Source organism: Oryctolagus cuniculus, chromosome 9, assembly GCF_964237555.1.
Source record: "Oryctolagus cuniculus chromosome 9, mOryCun1.1, whole genome shotgun sequence".
Classification (NCBI taxonomy): domain Eukaryota; kingdom Metazoa; phylum Chordata; class Mammalia; order Lagomorpha; family Leporidae; genus Oryctolagus; species Oryctolagus cuniculus.
In genome coordinates this window covers 131,977,524-131,999,860 of record NC_091440.1, presented here as the reverse complement: position 1 = coordinate 131,999,860, position 22,337 = coordinate 131,977,524, and the positions used below count along the sequence as shown (strand labels likewise).

The following is a 22,337-nucleotide window of genomic DNA, read 5'->3' as shown; positions in this document are numbered from 1 at the left end:
CACCAATGGCCAGGCCTGGGCCAGACCAAAGCCAGGAGCCAGGAGCTTCCTTCGGGTCTCCCATGTGGGTGATGGGGACCCAAGCCTTGAGCCATCTTCCACTGCTTTTCCCAGCTGCATTATCAGGGAGGTGGATCGGAAGTGGAGCAGGTGGGACTTGAACCAGTAGCCAGACAGAATGCTGGCACCACAGTGGTGGTTTATCTGCTACCCTATAGCACAGTCCCCTGCTACTCCATTCTTAACGAATTTAATGCTGACCTTTTTGACCCATTTTCTCTGGGGCCATATAATTTCATTCTTTATCTCTCAAGTGCAACAGTTTGCTAAAACACGTTGCAGAACTGACCAGTCAGGTTCATTTTGGGTACACAAGGTAGATGTAGGTTTTAGGGTGTTTTTTTTTTTTTTAATTGCAGACAAATGTTTGTGATTACCAGCTGAAACACTTGTTCCAGTGCTTTGCTTTTCTTTTTCAGAGAGGGCCGCACTACCTGTGCTGGGTATTTCTGTCTATTCCCGATAACCGGGTCCTTGTCTGCTCTAGGTCACCAGGGTGGAAGGGTCTGCAGCGTGCTGGGTGCGGGGCCTCTTCTCCCATTATCCTCAGCTGGGCACCCCGCTGTTTGCTCTTAATTTGGGGATCATTTTTCTTTTCCTTCAGGTCCTCTGCTGAAGTTTCTTCCATTCCAGTTTCCCACCTCCCTGCTATCTGTCTACGTTTACTCTGCAACTTCCGTTTCTAATATTCTGATGTCTTTCTCCAACTGCGGCTGCTGCACTGGTCATCTGGAATCCACGTCCGTGCCCCAGTCCTCCTCAACCGCACGCGGAGATTCAGAGAACCGGCTTGCGGAGGCTGAAACTTTTTTTTTGAAGTGTATAGAAAGGAAGAGCTGTGCAGAGAATCTGGAAATTCTTCACTTTTCACAGGACTGGGGGGGGGGGCGGGGGGGGGTCCTGGATGGTTTGCACCGGGTCTGGGTTCCCCGGGAGCAGCAGCCGCTGGCGGGGGGTCAGAGGATTTGCGAGGCTGCCCTTGGGGTGGATTTTGAAGAAAGAGGGCAGACGGGAGCTTTGCTTCACCCTCCAATTCAGAATTACCACCCTGCTCATGGAGACCCTCACCTTCACCCATCTCATCACCTCGCTTGTTCTCCTTCAACACCTGGGCTCTAGGGCTTCCTCTGTCTTTCAGGGTGCCTCCCTCTCCCCAAGGACAGGACCTGGCCCTGCCAAGACTTACAGCGCACACCTGGGTACTCACCCACCCCCAACCCCCACACTCTTCTTTCTGCTCCAAGTCACAAGCCACGGCGGAGCAGCATCGGGTCCTGCCTGGTGGATCTTACTGCTGCTCCAGGAGTACTGCTGGGACCAGGGGCTGCTGGTGATGATGCCCCCACTGTGGCTAATATTCATGAGGGGAAAATAGCAGCTTACTGACACATGAAGTCATGCACTTTTATGAAAGTGACCTGAATGTGTTTGCTCTTTTCTCCTAAGCTGAACTTAACTACTCCAGAATCGATCTTTTTCACTGGTGTGCTAACTTCTTGTGCAGCTAAATGATACGACCCTGATAATACACTCATTCCGTTAAGGCGCCGTCTCTTAATAAGGTAGAGCAGTCGCAGAGGTACTTCCGTGTTCACCATTGAACTGGCTGATCTCTCCTTGTCAGGACTGTGTTGTGGGCAAACACTCAGTTTTTGCTGACTTGATTCCTTTCTGTATTATCTGCCTCTACATCTGTTTGGGTACAAATTCTTCACTTCACCAGATAACAGAGAGGAGAAGAGGTATACAAGCAGGCTTCCAACAACTCACGGAAAATCCACGTCACCTTAAAATCCTCTCTCCAGAATTTTCGTAAGTCCAGTATTTCCCACAACAGGCAGCACAGGAGTAGGTATGGAATAAATACTTGTGGGAATATTTACAATCTTAGGGATGCCAGGCACTGCATAAATAACTGTTTGGGTCCCCCAGGAGACCCTGTCCCTAAGCAGTGTCACTAAACGCCGTCCACGTCTCATGCTCTGTGCTGTCAGCACCCATCTGTGCAGGCGTGTTTTCAGCTGCAGGTCCCATGATGCCTGCACCTGCTCCTGCTGTTGTTTCTAGATGGAACAACCATGGTGCTTACTGCGTGAGGACGGCTATGAAGCAAATGCTGCCTAGGACATGCCACGAGTTTCACTCACACCATCAGGGACATCGTTACCCTCACTCTGTTTCTCTGAGGCTATCATGTCTGGGGCCTTGGCAAAGCTTGTATTGTGGAGACCCTGTCTTAACGGCTGGGTGAGCAGTGCTGGTGGCCTCACTACCTGTTGCTCCAGTGAGCTCCCCTGCCTGCTACCGTGCTGGCTCCCAGAGATGCTCCTCCTGAACCTGACACACACGGTAGCAGTAGCTTCAACACACAGTGCTTCTGCAGGGAGAGAGAGTCTCAAAACAACATCGCATCTTGAATATTCCCGGCATCTACCCAGTAGCATACCTGATTTGAAACTTGGGCCAGGACAGGCGTTGGGGCATAGCAGGTTAAGCCGCTGTCTGTGACATCGGTATCCCACATGGGTACCGGTTTAAGTCCTGGCTGCTCCACTTGCAATCCAGTTCCCTGCTAAAATGCTGGAGACAGCAGCAAAAGGCAGCCCAAGTGCTTGGGCCCCTGCACCCATGTGGGAGATCTGGAGGAAGTCCCTGGCTTCATCCCGATCCAGTCCTTTTGGCCATTTGGAGAGTGAACTAGCACATTGAAGCGCTCTCGCTCTCTCTCTCTCTCTCGCTCTCTCTCTCTCTCTCTCTCTCTTCCCCTTTCAAATACATAAAAGTACATATTTTAAACAGACACATGTGTCCATTGTCGAGGTACTGACGCCTACGTCCTGACCCACCTGAGGTTCCTGGGCTGGTAGCCGGGGGGCCTGTTTCTCTGGGCGTGCTGCTGTCCTCCTCCCTCGGTGTGGGTGCAGTGGGACCACCTTCTCCTGCTGATGAAACACGACCATTAAAAACTCAAGCTATGAAGAGACACATTAGTTCTTACAAAATACTCTGGGTCAAGAAATGTCGTCATTGCTGCTTATCAGACCTGCCCCAGGTCACCAAAGGCTCAGCAACCACGCAAGAGCCAAGCCTCGGCAGCCTGTCCCAGACTCTGTCCTCTAACCCAGAGTCTTAGAAACCCGAGGCGAAGGACTCGCTCGGAGCATTTCCACTCTGTTTTACGTGGATGCTTTGAATCATGACAAAAAGGGAAAATGAGGCATCTCCAATTCGTATTTTAGGAACGAAAAACCAAAAGCTCATCACCCTAGAACTCCCGTCTGCACACTCATCTAACTGGGAGCCGTCAGCTCCTCATCAGCCCTGCCGCACGCACAGTCCTTCTCTCCAGCCAGCACTTCCTCAGGGAATTGCCTCTCCTCCCCCGGCGTGTGTAGGCCGTAATGTGTGAACCAGGAAACGTTGCCAAGGCAAACAGAAACAAGACAAATAAAATCTGACCCGAGATCAGTTAATGAATGCATGCATCAAGGACCCACTCACACACTACACCAATGACTGGCCATCCTGGGGAAAGGAGTCTGGGTGCATCTTCAAAGCCACCAGTACGATGGAAGGATCTAAAGTAGCACATGATGGTTGAGGTCCGGAAGTGCATTCTGGGAGGGAGCCGGGCAGGAGTGCACTGGTCACAGCCAGGGCTCTTCATTGCCTGAAGCACCTGACCCATCACTGCCTGCCAGGCTCCACCCAACACGTCTGACTACAAGCAGGTGGACCAAGTCAGATACAGGGAGCATCCTTGGAGCACCGCGTATCAGGAAGGAGAGCTCACGAGAGCTCTGGGGGTCCGGGGAACAGGGAGAGAGGGAGGTGAGCACACGACCCAGAGCACAGCCAGAGGGGCACAGACCGAAGGAAACCTGAAAGGTCCTCAGACCCCTGTGGATGGAGGAGGGGCGCGGGTGACCTCTGACTTGGTTTTTTAGTAAAAATTATCTAAGCCTAAGGAAAGTCAAGAACACTTTACTCATGCAGCCAGTAACGGTTAAAATACAACCCATCATGCACCTGGAGAAACACATGCTCGCTGGACTGTGCTGGATGCCTGCCCTGACACTCCTGTCTCAGGACCCTCAGCTGCCTGCTGCACAGGAGACCGGGATCCCTGGTCAGCCTGGAGACCTTGACTATTCCCATCCAACACCATGCACTCAATGTGGACTAAGCCACAAAGTCTTACACGAGCATAACCCAGAAAGCCGAGCGTGCCATGGGCATACCAGCTTTTCTAAATACCTCACCATGGATGGGCACATCTTCCCCCAGGTATGCAGTTGACCTTGATAGCTCTGACCGTTGGCCACCGTGTTGCCTAGGGCTGTGCTGGGGGAACAGAGCCCTGGGAACAAGCTACAGAGAGGGCAGCACGGAGCCCCTTTGTCTCACCTGATCTGAACCTTGCACCACTGGTACTGCGACTGCCTGCTTGTGTTGATGCACCCGAGGACACTCCAGCTGTTCCTGATTAAACAAATTAAAAGTGGGCTACAAAATGTGCTCAGGCGAATCCAGATACAAATAAGTGAGAGTGCATAATATTAGCACGACACAGTTACAGAAAACGATTTCTGAAAAGGCAACAGGCACTCGATTCTAAATGCATGTAAAAGTGTCACTTCCTTCTGGCATTAGTATCTGAACAACCTTACCTGAGCAGCTTTCCCTAACACCAGTTGCTCGGCTGGCTCTGGGGTACTTGTTCAAAACTGAATTCACCTGCTGTGACCCCAGGACTGGAGAAGGCGGGGCTGAGCCCCCCTGTGCTGTCTGCACCTCCAGCTGCTGAGGAGATGGGAGCTGAAGTCCCAGTAACGCCTGAGAAAGACAGAGAGGGAGCTTCCCCTGCAGTCTGCACGGACTGCCGGCAGGTGCTCAGACCATGCTCACGGTCCCCACCGCAGACACAGAGCGAAGAAGCCCCCTGACTTTCTACACATGGCCTCCTAAATTTTGTTCTAATATTATTCTCTTGAAGATGTGGCTTTTTTAAAGAACATGTCCCTCCATTAAGAACTGGGACATCCTAGGTTATCACAGATCTGCTTCTAACTCTGTAGTCAGTCTGGTTCCATGAGGTCTCTCCCTTTCTAGAAATGCGATGACCCCTGAGTGACTCCCTCACACACCTGCTGAGGCTGCAGATGGAGATGTCAGGTCACTGCTTGGAGCTGGAGTTGTGCTTGGAGCTGGCGCAGTGCTCCCTTTCAAAACAGACAAAAACCGATGTCAGCTTCTTCGACATGTGACATGGATCCGGCTCTTTACTTTTATAGATGTCAAATGTATGTCCGCATTTCACCATTCCAAGTTCACATTTCCCAGAAATTGCCAAGACTACTGCACAATCTGCATAAACACTGAGTTGCCTTATTAACCTGCTGCTATGGGTATGGAATCTTCTTCATTATCTACTTGTTTATCATACACATATTCAATTCAAGTTGTTGTAGCCCAGGCTGCACGTAGAATCATTCTGACATTTTCGAAGAATGCTGAAACCTGGCCACAGGAGTCAAGATTTGGTCAGTCTGTGAGGGACCCTTCAGTGTGCATTTCCCAGAATATCTTGGATTCTGTCCAATCAGCAGCCAGGACTGCAAACCATGACCCCGCTCCACATTCATGGCCACAGAGGTCAGGCCAGGAGGCCCAGAAGCACAGCCAGGGGCAGTAACCACCGCACAAGGCTAGAGACGCACCGTCTGCCCCAGCCCAGACACCACCTGCAAAGTGCCGTTCGGGTATCGGCTGCCTGACGCCGTCTCTCTCTGTTCTTCTCCATTCTTCACAACATATACATACAGGGAATGCTCAGCCCACACACTCCAGAAAACCTGTCCATTCATGTGTTCTCCAGCTTAATTACCCGAACTGATGCCACCAGAGGTCGTGGCTGTTGCAGCTGAGGCGCCTGAAGTGCTGACGCTGGCTCCTCCAGAAACTCCCACGGTCGGGGAAACTGCAAGAGTTGAAGGAAAGGGGGTGGACGCATGGTATCAACGCAGGTACCGCGACGACACAGACTCCAGCAAGAATGGAAAGACACCCCTTGGCACGTTCATCAGCCCTGCATCCTACCCAAGACACACGCTGACTACACAGAGCTGCACCTGCTGGGGGAAGCCTTGGCAGAGCGCCTGAGGATCAAAGCAAGCCCAGAGGATCTTAGCAGAGCCTGAGGCTCCAGTGCCTGCTCCCCAGGGGTACTGCTGCCTAGCGCACCAGGAGTGGCTGGGGAGGATGTCCCAGCTGTGTCGGAAATTCACCAGGGGAAAAACACCAGCTTAATAAAAAATACAGTCACAACCCTTTTCTGAAACTGACCTGAAATACATTTGCTCTGTTCCTTTAACAAAATGGATTGTTCACCCCATGAACATTCTCTGCAAACGAGGGTCTTCATGGTAAATGAGGGCAATCAGGACACCCTGGAACGTGCAAATTCCACTACAGCATATCTTCTAATTAGGGTCGACTAATCACTAGATACTGCAGTGCTCTCTGACTGTATGGCCGTCTCCCTTCCTACACACCTGCATACACCCTCCTCCACCTGCACACAAATATTAGTTCTGACTTGCAAAGTAGAGTGGAACAAGATACACAGACCAATCCCTTCCCCATATTTTACAGAGCAAAGAAATATAGGAGATACAACAAACACGTTTTGGAACATTCCAGATCCTAGGAACACTAGTTCCGTGTAAGTAAGAGTATCTGGGTTGCCAAGGAGACCGGGTCCCTCAGTTCATGTTAAGCCAACTCCTCCCACGCCCAGCGCCTGCGTCTCATGCTGCCGTGCTGCTTGGTACCTGTCCCTGCAGGTGTGTCTTCAGCGGCAGTACCCGTGGTGGCTGTACCTGCTCCTGTACTTGTTCCTGATTTGAAGAATAACACTGCTTAGTGCACGTGGTTACGGAGAATATAACCATTCTCAACGGTTTTGTTCATGTCACAAACTTGTGTAACACTTCTTACCCTCCCTATCATGTTCAAAGGTCTTCTGCTGCCCCCACCCCTCCATTCCCCCACCTTCCACAAAGAAGGATCCGTCTTACCCGCTGGTGTTGCAATGCTGGTGGCCGGAGTCCCCGCTGATTCAGGCGAGCTCCCCCTGCCTGCCGCCAAGGTGGCTCCCACAGACGCTCCCGCTGTGCCTGACAAGCAGAGCAGCAGTGGTTGCAAACCTCGCGTCTTTAGTTCAGAGTGAAGACTCGGCTCACAGTTTCACTCTGCTTGAGAGTTCCTGTCATCTGCCAGCAGCCCCCAGCCTTGGAGCCTCACGTGCGTGTCCTAGACACTCATGTGCATGTCCTAGACACTCAAGTGCATGTCCTAGACACTCATGTACATGTCCTAGACACTCATGTGCATGTCCTAGACACGTGCGTGTCCTAGACACTCATGTGCATGTCCTAGACACTCATGTGCGTGTCCTAGACACTCATGTGCGTGTCCTAGACACTCATGTGCGTGTCCTAGACACTCATGTGCATGTCCTAGACACTCAAGTGCATGTCCAACCCACCTGATGTCCCTGAGCTGGGCGCTGTGGTGCCTGCTCCCTGAGATGTGCTGCCGTCCTCACCACTCGGGGTGGGTGGACTGGGGCTTTCTGTGCCTACTGATGAAACATACATTAAAGAACTGGTCAAACTTCAATCAGCTCTTTCAACTCCATAAAAATTCCATAGAGATTTATTTATTTGAAAGTCAGAGCTGGAGAGAGAGCAAGAGTGAGAGTGAGAGCGAGAGCGGGCGCCAGCCATCTCCAGATGGCTGCGATGGCCAGGGATGAGCTATGACAAAGCCAGGAGCTTCATCTGGATCTCCCATGTGGGTGGTAGGGGCCCTCATACTTGGACCATCTTCCGCTGCTTTACCAGGCCTCTAGCAGACAGCTGGATCAGAGGTGGAGTAGCGGGGACATGAACCAGCAGCCATACTGTGATGGCAGCAACACAGGCGGTGACTTTACCAGCTACGCCACAGTGCTGACCATGGGCCAGGAATATTTTGATTCCCAGCCACTGCAAGTGGCTGAAGGACGTGCCCTAGATCACCAAGTCTCTGCACAGCTGTCCCAGGAGCAACACACGGGAAGACATTCATCTCTGACCTGCACTCTCAAACGATCCACAGCCAAAGGCGAGATTGTAAAATCTCCAATCTGTTTCATACAGTGGCTTTGGAAATGTCATGGAGAAGTAAGTAAATTTTCAAAAGCAAAATGACGCAAAATAGAAGCTTAAAAAAAAAGGCATAGATCTTGGGGTCACCTGCTATGTTTCTAAGTGGTTGCTGTCTGGTTCAGTTCTTTTCGCACCAAGCACCAGTAGCCAACACCTCTGGATGACACCACCTTTGAGCCAAACGTTGAACATCCCTGCTCTCAAGCCCTGCGCACCTGCCTGACGCACCCGAGAGAGAACTGATTGCAATGCACAAACTGTTAGGCAGGAAGTTAGGTGTGGGCTTATGTGAATATTATGCTTCAGATAATGCTTCAGGGGCAGCCCAGTGTTCACATCCTGCCCTGCCCCCTCCTACCTGATAACCTGCCAGGTGGGGATCCCCGTCCCTTCTGCCTGACAAATCTTCCACAGTCTCCCAGATGCAGCCCAGTATCTGCATTTCAAACACCCTGCTCCGGATCCCCATTCTCTAGGGGGTCCTGCTCACCCTTCCTCTGAACCCAGGATGGCGCCAGCTAGGCTTCCTCCTGTCTGATACCTTCAAGGGAAAACTCAGATAGGAGCTTCTTAATATTTACAGCCATAAAATCATTTGTTTCAGGAGGAGATGTGTGAATACAGAGACCCATCTCCTTAAAAACCCCCCGGCCTCAACCGGACTGCGCGCTCAGCCCTCTGCCTCTCTGCTGAGCTGCCCGCCTGGTCTGGCCAGGTGTATTCTCTCCACTCAACCATGTAACCTCCACCCCCCACCCCCAGTCTCTCCCCATCCATCCTTACGGATGTCCCTTCCCTAATAAACCTTGCTATTTTACCTCCCACTACTCTCTGTCTCACACCTAAATTCTTTCTTGCACAAAGTCAAGAACCCTGCAATTTCTCCGGTAACAAAACTACCAGAGAAATCTCACCCATACTTCAGTGAAGATACATGGAATGGCCTGGGCTTGGAGGTAATCAGTGTCCTGCTCTCCCTGGAGTTACCAGGGTCTCCACCATGCAGCCCATGGAGATCATACCTTTCAACCCAATGTGTTTGTGCAAAGTATTTCTTATGCCAAGATACATTCACAGCAACATTTTTGAATCCACAAAAATGGCAAAGTCAAAACAGGTACAAGGAAAATAAAATCTGGCCGGAGATTAGTTAACGAATACATAAACCAAAGATCTATTCACACAGCAAAGCAATGGCTGCTCATGGCAAATGAAAGGTACTTTGAGTTCTCTTTAAAGCAGTCAGAACAATGTAGGAATCTCAAGTAGCACAGAGCCGAGATGCCCCTTGACTGCTGGAAGTGCACGGCGGAGAGGTGTGGACTGCGCTGCGACCACGCACACTGGGTGGAGGCGGGGGTCTCCACTCCAGCAGCCTCAGTCCCCTCAGAGACGTGACCAGTCACTGCCTGTCCCGTTCCACTCCAACAGCTCCGACCTAGACAGCGGCCCCAGAACCCTGCATCCTGCTGCAGCCCCAGAAGATGCTAATGATGCAGAGGCAAGAAGCAATCTCAGGGCACCTGTGTGTCAGGAAGGGGAGCTGCCAGGGGACTTCCGGACGGGAGGAAGATGACAGCACCTGCCCCAGGGCACAGGTGCTGAGGATAAGAAAGCCAAGGGATTCTTCAGATTATAACCCAATACAAGAGGGGCACCAGTGACCCCAAATTATCCATGCTTCAAGACTGTAGAACAATTTCCTCCCAAAACCACCGTGGAACACAGCTGACGATTCACACAGTGTTTTCACTGCGCTGTGTTCAGCACAGGCTCTGATCCTCAATCTCAGTCTGGGGCTGCCTCTACCCACGGGGCGCAGATTCTGCGATGTCATCAGCGGAATGTCTTGTCAGCAAGAAGACTTTCCTTATTCTCCCACTTCAGGGGAATAAGGAGATGTTACTCCATGGCAAGAGTGCTGACTCGTTACAATGTATTTTAACATAACTCAGAACACTTAGTGTGTTGCAGATGCAAATTGTCAAACTGGGAATAATTAGATGTTACCACCATGCTATCCGTGTGAGTAAATTACAAACTATGGATCTGAGTATAATTCAGAAATCTTAGTGTGATGTAGATATAAATCATCAGATTTTGCTACAATATACATGTGAATTACTGAATTTTCCCAAGGCTACAGATAGGACAGCTCTGACTCTTGGCCCTGATTGCAAAGGGTTCAGGTGCTGCTCTGCTAAAACCCAGCACTGCTTCTGGCAGTAAGCAACGGAAGAGAGCAAGTGACCCCTCCCCTGCCTCACAGGCATTTCCCTGTTCGCAGACAATGCCTGTGCTTACCCCTGGGGCTACTGGCTACTCCCGGGGTCCCTGAGGAAGCTTTGAAAATAAACAAACTCCTGGTTAAAACAGTGCATGGCTTGGGGCCGGAGCTGTGGCATAGTGGGTGAAGCCAATGTCTGCAGTGCCAGCATCCTATATGGATGCTGGTTCGAGACCCAGCTGCTCCATTTCTGATCCAGCTCTCTGCCATAGCCTGGGAAAGCAGTAGAAGATGGCCCAAGTCTTTGGGCTTCTGCATCTGCGTGGGAGATCCAGAAGAAACTCCTGGCTCCTGGCTTCAGATCAGCCCAGCTCTGGCCATTTGCAGCCATCTTGGGAATGAACCAGCACATGGAAGACATCTCTCTCTCTCTCTCTCTTTCTCTCTGCAACTCTGAATTTCAAATAAATAAATATTTAAAAACAAAACATAAGAAACAAAGAAAAATATAGTGCATAGCTCTCCATAATAGGCACACACAGCCTTAACGAAGTTACCAGGGGCCAGTGCTGTGGCATATAGCAGGTAAGGCCGCTGCCTGCAGTGCCAGCATCCCATATGGGTGCTGGTTCCAGTCCTGGCTGCCTCACTTCTGATCCAGCTCCCTGCTCATGTACCTGGGAAAGCAGCCAAGGATGGGCCACATCCTTGGGCCCCTGCACCCATATGGGAGACCTGGAAGAAGCTCCTGGCTTCAGATTGGCTCAGCTGTGTTGCAACCATTTGGAAAGTGAACTAGGTGATAGAAGATTTCACTCTCTCTCTCCCTCTGCCTCTCTGTAACTCTGCCTTTCTTTTTTTTTTTTCTTTTATTTTTTTATTTTATTTTTTGACAGGCAGAGTGGACAGTAAGAGAGAGAGGGAGACAGAGAGAAAGGTCTTCCTTTGCCATTGGTTCACCCTCCAATGGCCGCTGCGGCTGGCGCACCGCGCTGATCCGATGGCAGGAGCCAGGAGCTTTTCCTGGTCTCCCATGGGGTGCAGGGCCCAAGCACCTGGGCCATCCTCCACTGCACTCCTGGGCCACAGCAGAGAGCTGGCCTGGAAGAGGGGCAACTGGGACAGAATCCGGCGCCCCAACCGGGACTAGAACCCGGTGTGCCGGCGCCGCTAGGTGGAGGATTAGCCTAGTGAGCCGCGGCGCCGGCCCTGTAACTCTGCCTTTCTAATATATATATAATTCTTTCAAAAATTTGAAAAAGTCACCATTGAAAATATTTTAATCACCTTAAAGGAATATTCACCTAAATTGGGCACTTTTCTTGGGATAAATACTACCGTGATTGGACTGTCTGAAACCAGTGGCTTGGCTGGCGCTGGTGTATTAATTTACCTGATGTGACCGCAGGGCTGGAGAAGGTGGGGCTCAGCCCCCCTGTGACGCCTGCACTTCCAGCTGTTGGGATGGGAACTGAGGTCTGAGTAACGTCTGAGGAAACACAGAAAGATCTCAATGCAATTGGCCTCCACTCCCAGTAGGTGTTTAACTACCCAACCAACTTCCAGTGTAGAAAACAGAATGAACGAATCCAACAACTTTATTCCCATATTTTCCTATGATTTCCCTTGGATTTTATTTTTTCAAAGATTTTGGTTTAGTTTCCTTTTTCTTGTTTTTCTTTCTTTTTTTTTTGCATTTTTTACAAAGACTCTTTTCTGCATTTGAGTTTGTTCACACTGTGCCTTCCAATGTGATCAGTCATCTTCCTTGAAAATACAGCAGTATTTGTGTCCTAATCATAATAACTGTGGGCTAACCACAGCAGAAGGAAACATTCTCAGGAAATATGTAACTGTCACTTCTATACTTAGATACCCAAAATATACCCGAGAATACATAGATATTTGTTCTCTCAGCCTGCATTCTTTTTCAATGATGAGAAAGTGAGTACTATTGTAGATTCTATGGTAACAATTAATAAGGAAGAAATGAAAACCGAGCTCTCTATGGAACCAGTCAGCATAAACTTAAAAAAATTAAATTCAATTAAAAAAAAATGGGAAAACAAAGGCTAGTAAACAACATGTTTAAAATGTAAAGTATTTCTTTATGGGCCGGCACCGCGGCTCACTAGGCTAATCCTCCACCTTGCGGCGCTGGCACACTGGGTTCTAGTCCCGGTCAGGGCGCCGGATTCTGTCCCGGTTGCCCCTCTTCCAGGCCAGCTCTCTGCTATGGCCCGGGAGTGCAGTGGAGGATGGCCCAAGTGCTTGGGCCCTGCACCCCATGGGAGACCAGGAGAAGCACCTGGCTCCTGCCATCAGATCAGCGCAGTGCGCCAGCCGCAGCGGCCATTGGAGGGTGAACCAATGGCAAAAGGAAGACCTTTCTGTCTCTCTCTCTCACTGTCCACTCTGCCTGTCAAAAAAAAAAAAAAAAGTAAAGTATTTCTTTAGAAGCCCACGTTAGGAATAACTTATACTGCTAGACTTTTTATTTCATATATAAAAGGAAAAATCCACATACTGACCTGGTGTAGAGAGTTCCGAGAAAGGACTCAGGGTTGTGCCTGATAAGAAAGATGGAAATGATGTGAGCTTTCCTGGACTCGGGGAAGAATCTAGAAAGCCTGCCTCCCTGTGAGACAGTCTGCAATACAGAGCAGTTGGTAATACAGTTAGTGCCTAGACTGAGTGGTAAGTCTTCATTGTGTTAAAGTAACACCACGTGGTGAACACTGTGGAGCAGACAGTGGCGCTGCCACTGGGGACACCCACGTCCCAGAGTGCATCGGCTCCAGGCTCGCCTCCTCTTCCGACCCAGCTTCCTACCAGCGTGCCGAGGGGACAGCAGGTATCTGAATTCCCACCCCCTCACGGGAGACCTGGATGGAGTTCTAGGCTCCCGGTTTAGGCCTGGCCCGGGCTTCTTTACAAAACTGTAGCTAGCAATACAAGGACTTGTCCGAGTATGAAGGTACATCAAAGCATCACAGAGAAGCACATATAAAAGATAAAAGTTCTTTATGTACAAAAACACCTTGAAATTTATACATACTTTTTTATAATATACATCTCTTGTGAGCTTTTTGAACATCCTCATATACATGGATTTCAACGACTTTTAATAAACTTTTATCTTTTGATTCCCTTCTCACTGAGGTTCTGAAGTACCCTGGTATTTACACTAGGATGCAGTATCACATCCATTCCTATCTTGGGTCCTACAGAGTAGACATTACTATTCTCCCCACTTAACGGATGAGAAGACAAGAACTCTGGGCATCTCAGGGAGTCAGACTACTGTCCACAGCTCAGTGACAGCACAGAAGGCAATCTCGGACTCCACCTCGCATCACCATCACAGCCTGGCCACAGACCGTGATGCAAGTATTTTCCTTCTACGGCTGACACTGATTTACAAAAGAGAAGACCACTGTCGAATCATCTGAATTGGAATTTCATCTCCTCAATGAATTTTTTTTTAATTTTAATAAAAATTCACAAAGTAAATTATTAATATTAACACAAGCCAATCTGAAACCACCATCTGCAATTATATATTGCTACTTCAATAACTGATTTAAATTAAATTCAACTTTATTCTCTTTTCTAAGCATTAAAACACAAAACCATAAAGACTGGAATGTGGCCACAGATGCCCTGGATTTTAACTTCGCCACTTATCAGCAAGCAGCCTGACACCAATAACTTAACCTCTTCGCTAAGTTTTAAGTAGGAATAAAAAGTATGATACTGACATCTGTGGTTTTCCTGCATCCAATGAGATAACACATGTCAAATAATGACAACAGCGCTCAGTGAATATCGGCTTTGTGCCAATGTCAGCCTATCTAAAAAGGAGAAACCCTGTGGACTGTGTAATTTTTCTTCTCAACATTACATTCTCATTTGTAAGGCTGGTCAGGCACTGCTCAGAGCACGTGAATCCTTTGAAAGCGCTTACTGCACAGAAAAGAACAGACATAAAACTCCCAGGGAGAAGGAGCCTTTGTATCTTGCACTTGGTGCTGTCCACTTTTCGGTAATTTTTTAAACAGTGTTCAGAAAGAACACTTTACTTCTATGCTGTTTATTGACAGGCAGTCCCACCTCAGCTGCTACTCAGGACTGCAGTGTGAACCAGTGCTTCACCCAATGAACAGGTGAACAAAGCCCTGGGTGAGGGGGGACCCTGCCCCTACCTTGCTTAGACTCTTCTTAAAATACATCTGACCTTTGCCTTCAAAAAGTACAGGTTTTCTTACTGAGTTGATGTTTTTTAAGACAAAGCAGGCAATAAGAGTGGAAGGACTTTTGCTAAATTAACTCACTCCATCTATTTCAGACAATTCAGAGAGCAAGCAGGTTCACAACAGCGGGCATCCTCCTGGCTGCACTGTATCTGAAAACAGTAATCTGAACTTTCCAATCCCCACGTAAGTATGTGTGACTGATGGATATGACATTTATTAAGAGAGAAAAACTTTCACTATTGATGGTGGTAAAATTCTACTTTAAAACATTTTAAGGGGCTGGCACTGTGGCACAGCTGTGTCCACTATACCAGCATCCCATATGGGCACCAGTTCCAGTCCTAGATGCTCTACTTCTGATCCAGCTCCCTGGTAATTCATCTGGGAAAGCAGCAGAAGATGGTCCAAGTGCTTGGGCCCTTGCATCCATGTGGGAGACCCGGAAGAATCTCTTGGCTCCTGGCTTCAGAATGGCCCAACGCTGCCTGTTGCAGCCATTTGGGGAGTGAACCAGTGGATGGAAGATCTCTATTTGCCTCTCCCACTCTCTCTGTAATTCTTTCAAACAAATAAATAAATATTAAAAAAAAACACCCACATTTAAATGGAATCCATTTTTCTTATCCTGGAACAAGTAAGGCTTGCCAAAAGACACACCAAAACCATTAGGTAGTCACAGATCCATCACAATTTGTCAAATGCTTTGCAGCTATCAAAACACTGATGTCAAATGAATGGGCTGCGACTTTGAAGCCTGTAATTTGTGCAAGGCAAGTGCTCTCTACGAAGATCCTCATTTCTTTTAAAAGCAAACACTTTACACTGTTTCATGTTCACTTTGACAGTTACAAAGTAGAGAAGTCAATTTCACTTTAAACTGTTTTATTTTCACTTTGATGCTTACTGGATGGATTCAGGAAAAAACATACTCTGAGAAGAAAAAACGTGCTGGTATGCCTTAAAAGGAAACATTCTACTCTTGCACAGAAAATGAAAAGAGTCTCAGCTTCCTGTCTTTGAGATAATTGTGCCTGAAAAGTGAACCGTCAGTAAACACACACCCAGCAGTCTCGGGGACTCTCCTGGCTACCATGTTCACGGTGTGTGAACTATTACAGTGCCTCCGTCGGAAGCCGACTGACACATCATCTCTCACAGCTGTCAAGATTCAGGAACGACGGACTTTATTCTGAATGGACTGTATTCAGTGTAGGAACCCACCACACAGGCTGAAATAAAGAATTCGTGAGTATCCCATTAAGTGAATCAACAAAGATGGCTGAACCAAGTCCAACTTAGTTACTGTTTGAGTGATTTCTAAATTCTCACCTATTGCATATGCTACAGGTCCATCTTCAGAAAATCAGATGTGGGGGTGAGGAACTGAGACCTAAACAAGGGTCACCATTCACCGATTTTTAAACTGAAATTTAATAAATAGCCAGAATTTTGTATGCCTTGGTTTCTGTGGGAAATAGGCACTTACTCACTGATCCCAGCAATAAGACAACAAGGCACAGCACCAGTGCTGCGGTGCAGCAGCTTAGCCACAGCTTGTGGGGCCAGTCTCCCGCATCAGAGCACGGGTTCGACTCCGTGTCAACGTGCCTGGGACAGCAGTGGATGACGGCACAAGTACTTGGGCTCCTGCCTCTCATGTGGAGACCCAGGTAGACTTCCTGGCTCCTAGCTTCAGCCTCGCCCAGACCCGGCCCTTCTGGCCACTCGGGGAGTGAACCAGAGGATGGAATCTCTCTCTCCCTTGCTCTCACTCTCTTCCTACCTTCCTGTATCTCCTTCTCCCTTGGCTGCTCTGCCTATCAAATAAATAAAGAAAATGATAACAAGTTACATCACTCATAAATTCTGGAAGTGTCTACTGATTTGATGATCAATGTTTTCTATGTTTCAATTATGTGATTAAATTTATTTGAAATGTATGGCACAGTTAGACACGAAAATGTTCGTTTTGCCTCCTGATTCTCTCTATATCATGCCAGAAATCTCCTTGTCATTCTGATTCTTACTACCTTAGAAATGTTATTTAAGCCCACTGCTTTGCCACCCCTATCAAGAGTTGAAGAGAAGGTACTACAGAGAATAATAGATCTCAATCAGAGGTTTGTTGAGACTTAATGAGATATTGTAGAATAACTACAATGCAGTAAATCCTCAATAAAATGTACTATCAGCAGCTCTTTCAACACAGTACAAATACAGCATTTAGTAAATTATTCATATAATAACTTCAGAACATGAAGTATCTACTGGAATTTCACCGAGATCAAATAAAACTTTAGGATTCAGAAAAGGAAAGCACTAAAAGTCATGAATAATACCGAATAAATTCAGAGAAACCATCGAGGTAAGCTTCCTTACAATCCCACTCACTTTAGACTTACAGTTTTTAAAACGCTATCATGGAGACGAATGAGAAGATTTACAGAGTATTTTACAGTTAATGAGCTATTTTACATCGAAAATTCATCAGCTGATCACAAAAATCCTGTCGGGGAATCTCCTCAAGATATTCTGTTTTCTAAGAAAAGTTCACCTGCCACCATCAAAGTGTTGACAAAATAAGAATACTGTATTCAAAACTGAATACTCAAAAAAGAAAAAGCAGTAGAGGTAATATATGCATAACCTGAAACAATTAAGCTAGTTTCCTAAGTTCTTAGCATCATCCACTGACAACACACACGAAGCAGTTATCCAGGCTGTGACCCACGTGTCTCTATGGGATTCATCAAATCCACACTCAAGGAAAATTGTATTCTGTGAATGGTCACAAAAATAATAACTTTTTTTTTTTTTTTTGACAGGCAGAGTGGACAGTGAGAGAGAGAGACAGAGAGAAAGGTCTTCCTTTGCCGTTGGTTCACCCTCCAATGGCTGCTGCGGACAGCGCACCGCACTGATCCGAAGCCAGGAGCCAGGTACTTCTCCTGGTCTCCCACGGGGTGCAGGGCCCAAGCACTTGGGCCATCCTCCACTGCACTCCCGGGCCACAGCAGAGAGCTGGCCTGGAAGAGGGGCAACCGGGACAGAATCCGGCGCCCTGACCGGGACTAGAACCCAGGGTGCCGGCGCCACAAGGTGGAGGATTAACCTAGTGAGCCGTGGCGCAGGCCCAAAAATAAGAACTTTAACAGATGAATGAATGATTTAACTAAATGAAATCTACGTAAATGAGCCAAGTAAATCATATTAGAAACAGCACCAGGCTGATAATTTGGAAATCAGTCCACAGCATATGAATGAGGTAATCGGCAGCCAGAAAATTATTTCCTCGATGCATCTGAAACAATTCAGAAGAACTACAGGAATACGCCATTTTAGCCCTGTGGAATAAACTACCGATCACAGAACTGAGCTAACGTTCCTGAGAGGTCAGGCGTGGTAAGATTTACACAGAACGATTGGGTGCTTGGTGTTGCTAAAGATAGCCAACCCATGAAAAAGTTCCAAAGAAGTAAACACATTGTTTTAGACATTTTTGATAAAACTGTGAACTATAATGGCTACAACTTTCTGAGATAAAATTTCCCTTAGGATAGAAAAACACATTAACAAATAAGACAATACTAAGAATTTTAATATGTTCAAATTTATACTAGTAATTCTATATTCTATCAGTTTATAATCCAAAATAGCCTCAACCTTATACATCTTTGAATCTTGCAGAAAGCTTAGCTCCAAGGAATAAAATCTATGAACTAGAGTTTTCAGTATAACTAATGTCTAAACAGTAGTCATACTTCACCAGCAATACTGCACCAAAACACAAAACGCAAGTTACAAATTTCTTTCTTTCCTTTTTTTTTTTTTTTTTTTTTACAGGCAGAATGGACAGTGAGAGAGAGAGAGAGAAACAGAAAGAAAGGTCTTCCTTTACCATCGGTTCACCCTCCAATGGCTGCTGCGGCCGGCGCACCGCGCTGATCCGAAGGCAGGAGCCAGGTGCTTCTCCTGGTCTCCCATGGGGTGCAGGGCCCAAGCACTTGGGCCATCCTCCACTGCACTCCCGGGCCACAGCAGCGCGCTGGCCGTGGCGGCCATTGGAGGGTGAACCAATGGCAAAGGAAGACCTTTCTCTCTGTCTCTCTCTCTCACTGTCCACTCTGCCTGTCAAAAAAAAAAAAATACTACAGAGATTAATAAATAGTGGGGCCAACGAAAGCAGAGCTCGGTGGGAAGAGAACAAATGCACTAAGCACAGAAACGTGGGTAGGTGAGATACACTGTCGATTTTTGGGAGACTGAAATTTATCAGCTACTTCCCCAGGAAGAAATGACAGGGAGCACAGATGTGAATTTTCAACAAGCAAAATTAACAGCTATGTTTTCACTGCAAAATTAATTCATTTATATAACAAGACAGCCCCATCACAAACTAGAAGACGACGTGCAGTCACTGAGCTACACTGTGGGCCACCCAGTCTTCCCAAGGTCTTCGGCCCTCCTAATCTCACGTGTGTGACACTGATGCTGACTTGACACATTCGATGGTTTGGGTAGGAAGACGGGAAAGAAAGCTAAGTGTGCAAAGTATGTGAAATTCAGACCTCAGTATTTCAAACATCTGATCAACCTGATGCTGACTCTGCAAGATAAAACGACTTGTTCTCGGGCTGCTACTAGGAAAAACTCCCCGTTTTCTATATGTGTGGAAAACACGACCTGTCACTTAGATTTCCTGATTGACTCGCCTGTCGTTGCACTGCTTGATGTTGTAATCCCTGGAATGAATGACACTAAAGTTGAGAAAACAACGGTAAAAGGGAAGCTTTGTGTAGAGGGAACATTATGCCCCCAAGAGCAGCACGGTCATGCCTAACATGGATCAGTGTGAAGTAACTGAGAGCAACTGATCCTTCCTGTGTATAGACACTACAACGGGAAATTCACGTTTAAAATGCACAGATCATGACTCTAAGGTCAAGAAACCTCATTTTACATCATCTTCCCGCAAAAGCTTTCTCTAAAACATTTTTCAAGACAAAACTTTTGTCGACTTTCTCTAAAATTTCCGTTGCAAAGGCATCAAGCTGCCAGAGGAGGCTGAGCGCTTTCTCACTGCCTGTGCTGTTTAAGTGGGCATTGGAGGTCACAGCTGACCTGTGCCAGGGCTGCTGGGACCCTGCGTCACTGCTGTGCAGAGAGGAGACAAATATTGGAGCAGATGAGAAAACAGAATTGGAAGACAGGTTTGGAGTTTCTACTTAGACTTACTTAGAGATCTCCAGAAAGCAAATAAAGGATTGGCAGTTAGGCTCATTTATCAAATTTTTTATACATTATCACATGTATTTTATACATTATCAAATTTTTATACATTTTTATGCATTTCCGTCTGCTCTGTATACCACAAGTCATTGTTTAATTTCAAACCACCACGTCAAGTCACATGCCTTGACGTGAGCCAAGAGCCTGCACATTGTTTTCAGAGTGGAACACAGAGTTTTCGGGCGTAGCCACTTCTTCCAAATCAGCAGCAGCCGGAACATTCCTGTACAGACAATCTCTGAATTATAGTAAATACTCTCCTAACACTGTGCCCGGGCAGAGTTCCTGCCACGACAGATGTGAACACAGGGTCAAAATGTCTGACCTGCAGTTTAACTTTGCGGCTAATTTGGAAGCAGAAATCTAAAAACTCTTTTTCTTTTTCATTTACCTGTTTCAGTGCTTAATATGGAGGCAGTTGGTGTTGCAGAAGCTGTTGAGAGAGAAAACAATACTTATGGAACACATCATCCACATGATTTTTGCTGGAGAACTTAGTTCACAAAACCAGTTGTCATAAACTAAAATTAAAATTTCAGAAATTGTGACCTAAGAATATTTCATTTGAAACAGTACAGGTACCACAATAGACTTCTTGTGTTTCACCACAGATAACCAGTATTTCTTATTACTATCACTTATCTGAAATCTCAGAGCAACTATATAAGGCCTGTTTATGGACCAAGAAATACAGTTCAGAACCCTGACATGGTAACTTAGCTTCAGGTAAGTGACCAGTGATAACCAAAATTTAAACAGCATTTTACAGACGATCACAAGACTTTAAATATATATCAAAACGTACGGCTCTGACAAGCTCACAGGCAATAAATCCCTCCTGAAATCTCCTGAGGTGGAAACACCTAAGTGTACCGCACAAGGCAAAGTGTATTTACACTGCCAGCAAGTCCAGTGGCCTAAAACCAAACTTAAACTAAATGTGGCTTAGCATTCTCTTGAGTGGACATAAAGGAAACACCCCTAGGACAAAATGCAAACACATGAGGTTATTTCTGTGTTCCCAGTTCCTGGTGAGATCACAATGTTAAAATATTTATCTCCTGGGAGACACACACGCTCCTATTTGATCTACTAATCCAATTAGCCAAAAATGCCAAGTTTAGATGATATTAAGCTAGCAAGTGCAGAATGCCTATCATATGTGACAATGATACTGCTTACTTAATTCTCAGGAATATACTAATATTTCAACATACTTCCTAGTAGTCATTCATCTTAACTTAACATTTTTTTTTCATCTGTAGATTCACCAGCTTTATGTTTTTTATGGCACAGATTAATGTGAAACCACACAAGATTATCCACAGAAACAAACCAGAAATACACATTTAAAACACCACTATGATTTTACCTGTAGATGTTGAATTCGTAGTCGTTTCTGAAATAATGATAAAGTCCTGTTACTGCCAGGAATTAAAAGCTTTAAAAACATCCTCCATGTCAACTGCCTGGGAATCCACTGTCCTCAGCTTCGTTTACTTCCTAAATTCCTAAGAGTGAGAAGGAGCCGCCCGGAGTGATCTGAAGCTTCCTGGGGTTTATTTTTGAGATGGGTGCTGCCCAAGAGCAATGCTTCCCTCGTTTCTCCCCGTTTACTCTCGCCTTATTCTATCCCTGCATTACAACAGTTTGACTGATGCATCAGTCCCTTAGTTGCCAGATTCTGCAGATAAGTCAGCGGAAGGCTTGGAGTAGAACCACCCGTGTGCACTGACCGGAGTCCCATGGAACACTGTTCACAATGTCTCGGTGGCACTGGTCTCAGAGCATTCACAGGGGAGGAATCTTGCCCACTCCTGACAGCATTCCAAAGTATTAACACCTGCTCCTGTGCTGATCGGAGGCCCCTTTTCTCACCTTCCTACATCAACCAGAGAAAGACACAGTAACTCACCAGTACACTCCAGCTTGCCGGCGAGACAGTAGCTAGAAGTCGATGAAGAAAGAAGGAAAAAGCATGAGACAGAAATGTTGACTCTCAATGACAATCACCTCCCAAACGGAGCACAACAAATTGTCTCCCGGAGAGAACGAAACAGAACTTAGAACAGCAAATAGCTGGTTCCCCAGAAGCTGCTGTCAACTCAAACTGTGTGTTCTGTGAGGCGCTGTGATTCCAGATCACCCCAACGACAAGCTCCTGGGACCCGCAGGCGTGGACCCCAGCCAAGCTGCGACACTCGCTTGTGCAGCCTGCTGTCCAAAGCCCATGCTGCTCCACAATGACCGCACCGGCCTGCTTCCAGGAACCGTCGGGAAGCTGACAAATGG

At 47.1% G+C, this 22,337-nt stretch overlaps 1 protein-coding gene across 1 annotated transcript in view; it reads right to left on the bottom strand.

Annotated features, from left to right (window-relative positions):
- The window catches only part of LOC127482787 (mucin-19), a 100,383-nt gene that overhangs the window by 76,155 nt on the left and 1,891 nt on the right, over positions 1-22,337 (bottom strand). Inside the window, exons 3-14 of the mRNA XM_070049665.1 lie at positions 21,961-21,992; positions 21,418-21,444; positions 20,437-20,478; positions 13,032-13,070; positions 11,894-11,989; positions 7,610-7,696; positions 7,140-7,238; positions 6,894-6,959; positions 5,948-6,040; positions 5,208-5,282; positions 4,468-4,542; positions 2,907-3,002 (exon numbers count right to left, since the gene is read on the bottom strand). Coding sequence (XP_069905766.1) covers positions 2,907-3,002; positions 4,468-4,542; positions 5,208-5,282; positions 5,948-6,040; positions 6,894-6,959; positions 7,140-7,238; positions 7,610-7,696; positions 11,894-11,989; positions 13,032-13,070; positions 20,437-20,478; positions 21,418-21,444; positions 21,961-21,992 — 827 coding nt within the window. The remainder of the gene's footprint in view (positions 1-2,906; positions 3,003-4,467; positions 4,543-5,207; positions 5,283-5,947; positions 6,041-6,893; positions 6,960-7,139; positions 7,239-7,609; positions 7,697-11,893; positions 11,990-13,031; positions 13,071-20,436; positions 20,479-21,417; positions 21,445-21,960; positions 21,993-22,337) is intronic.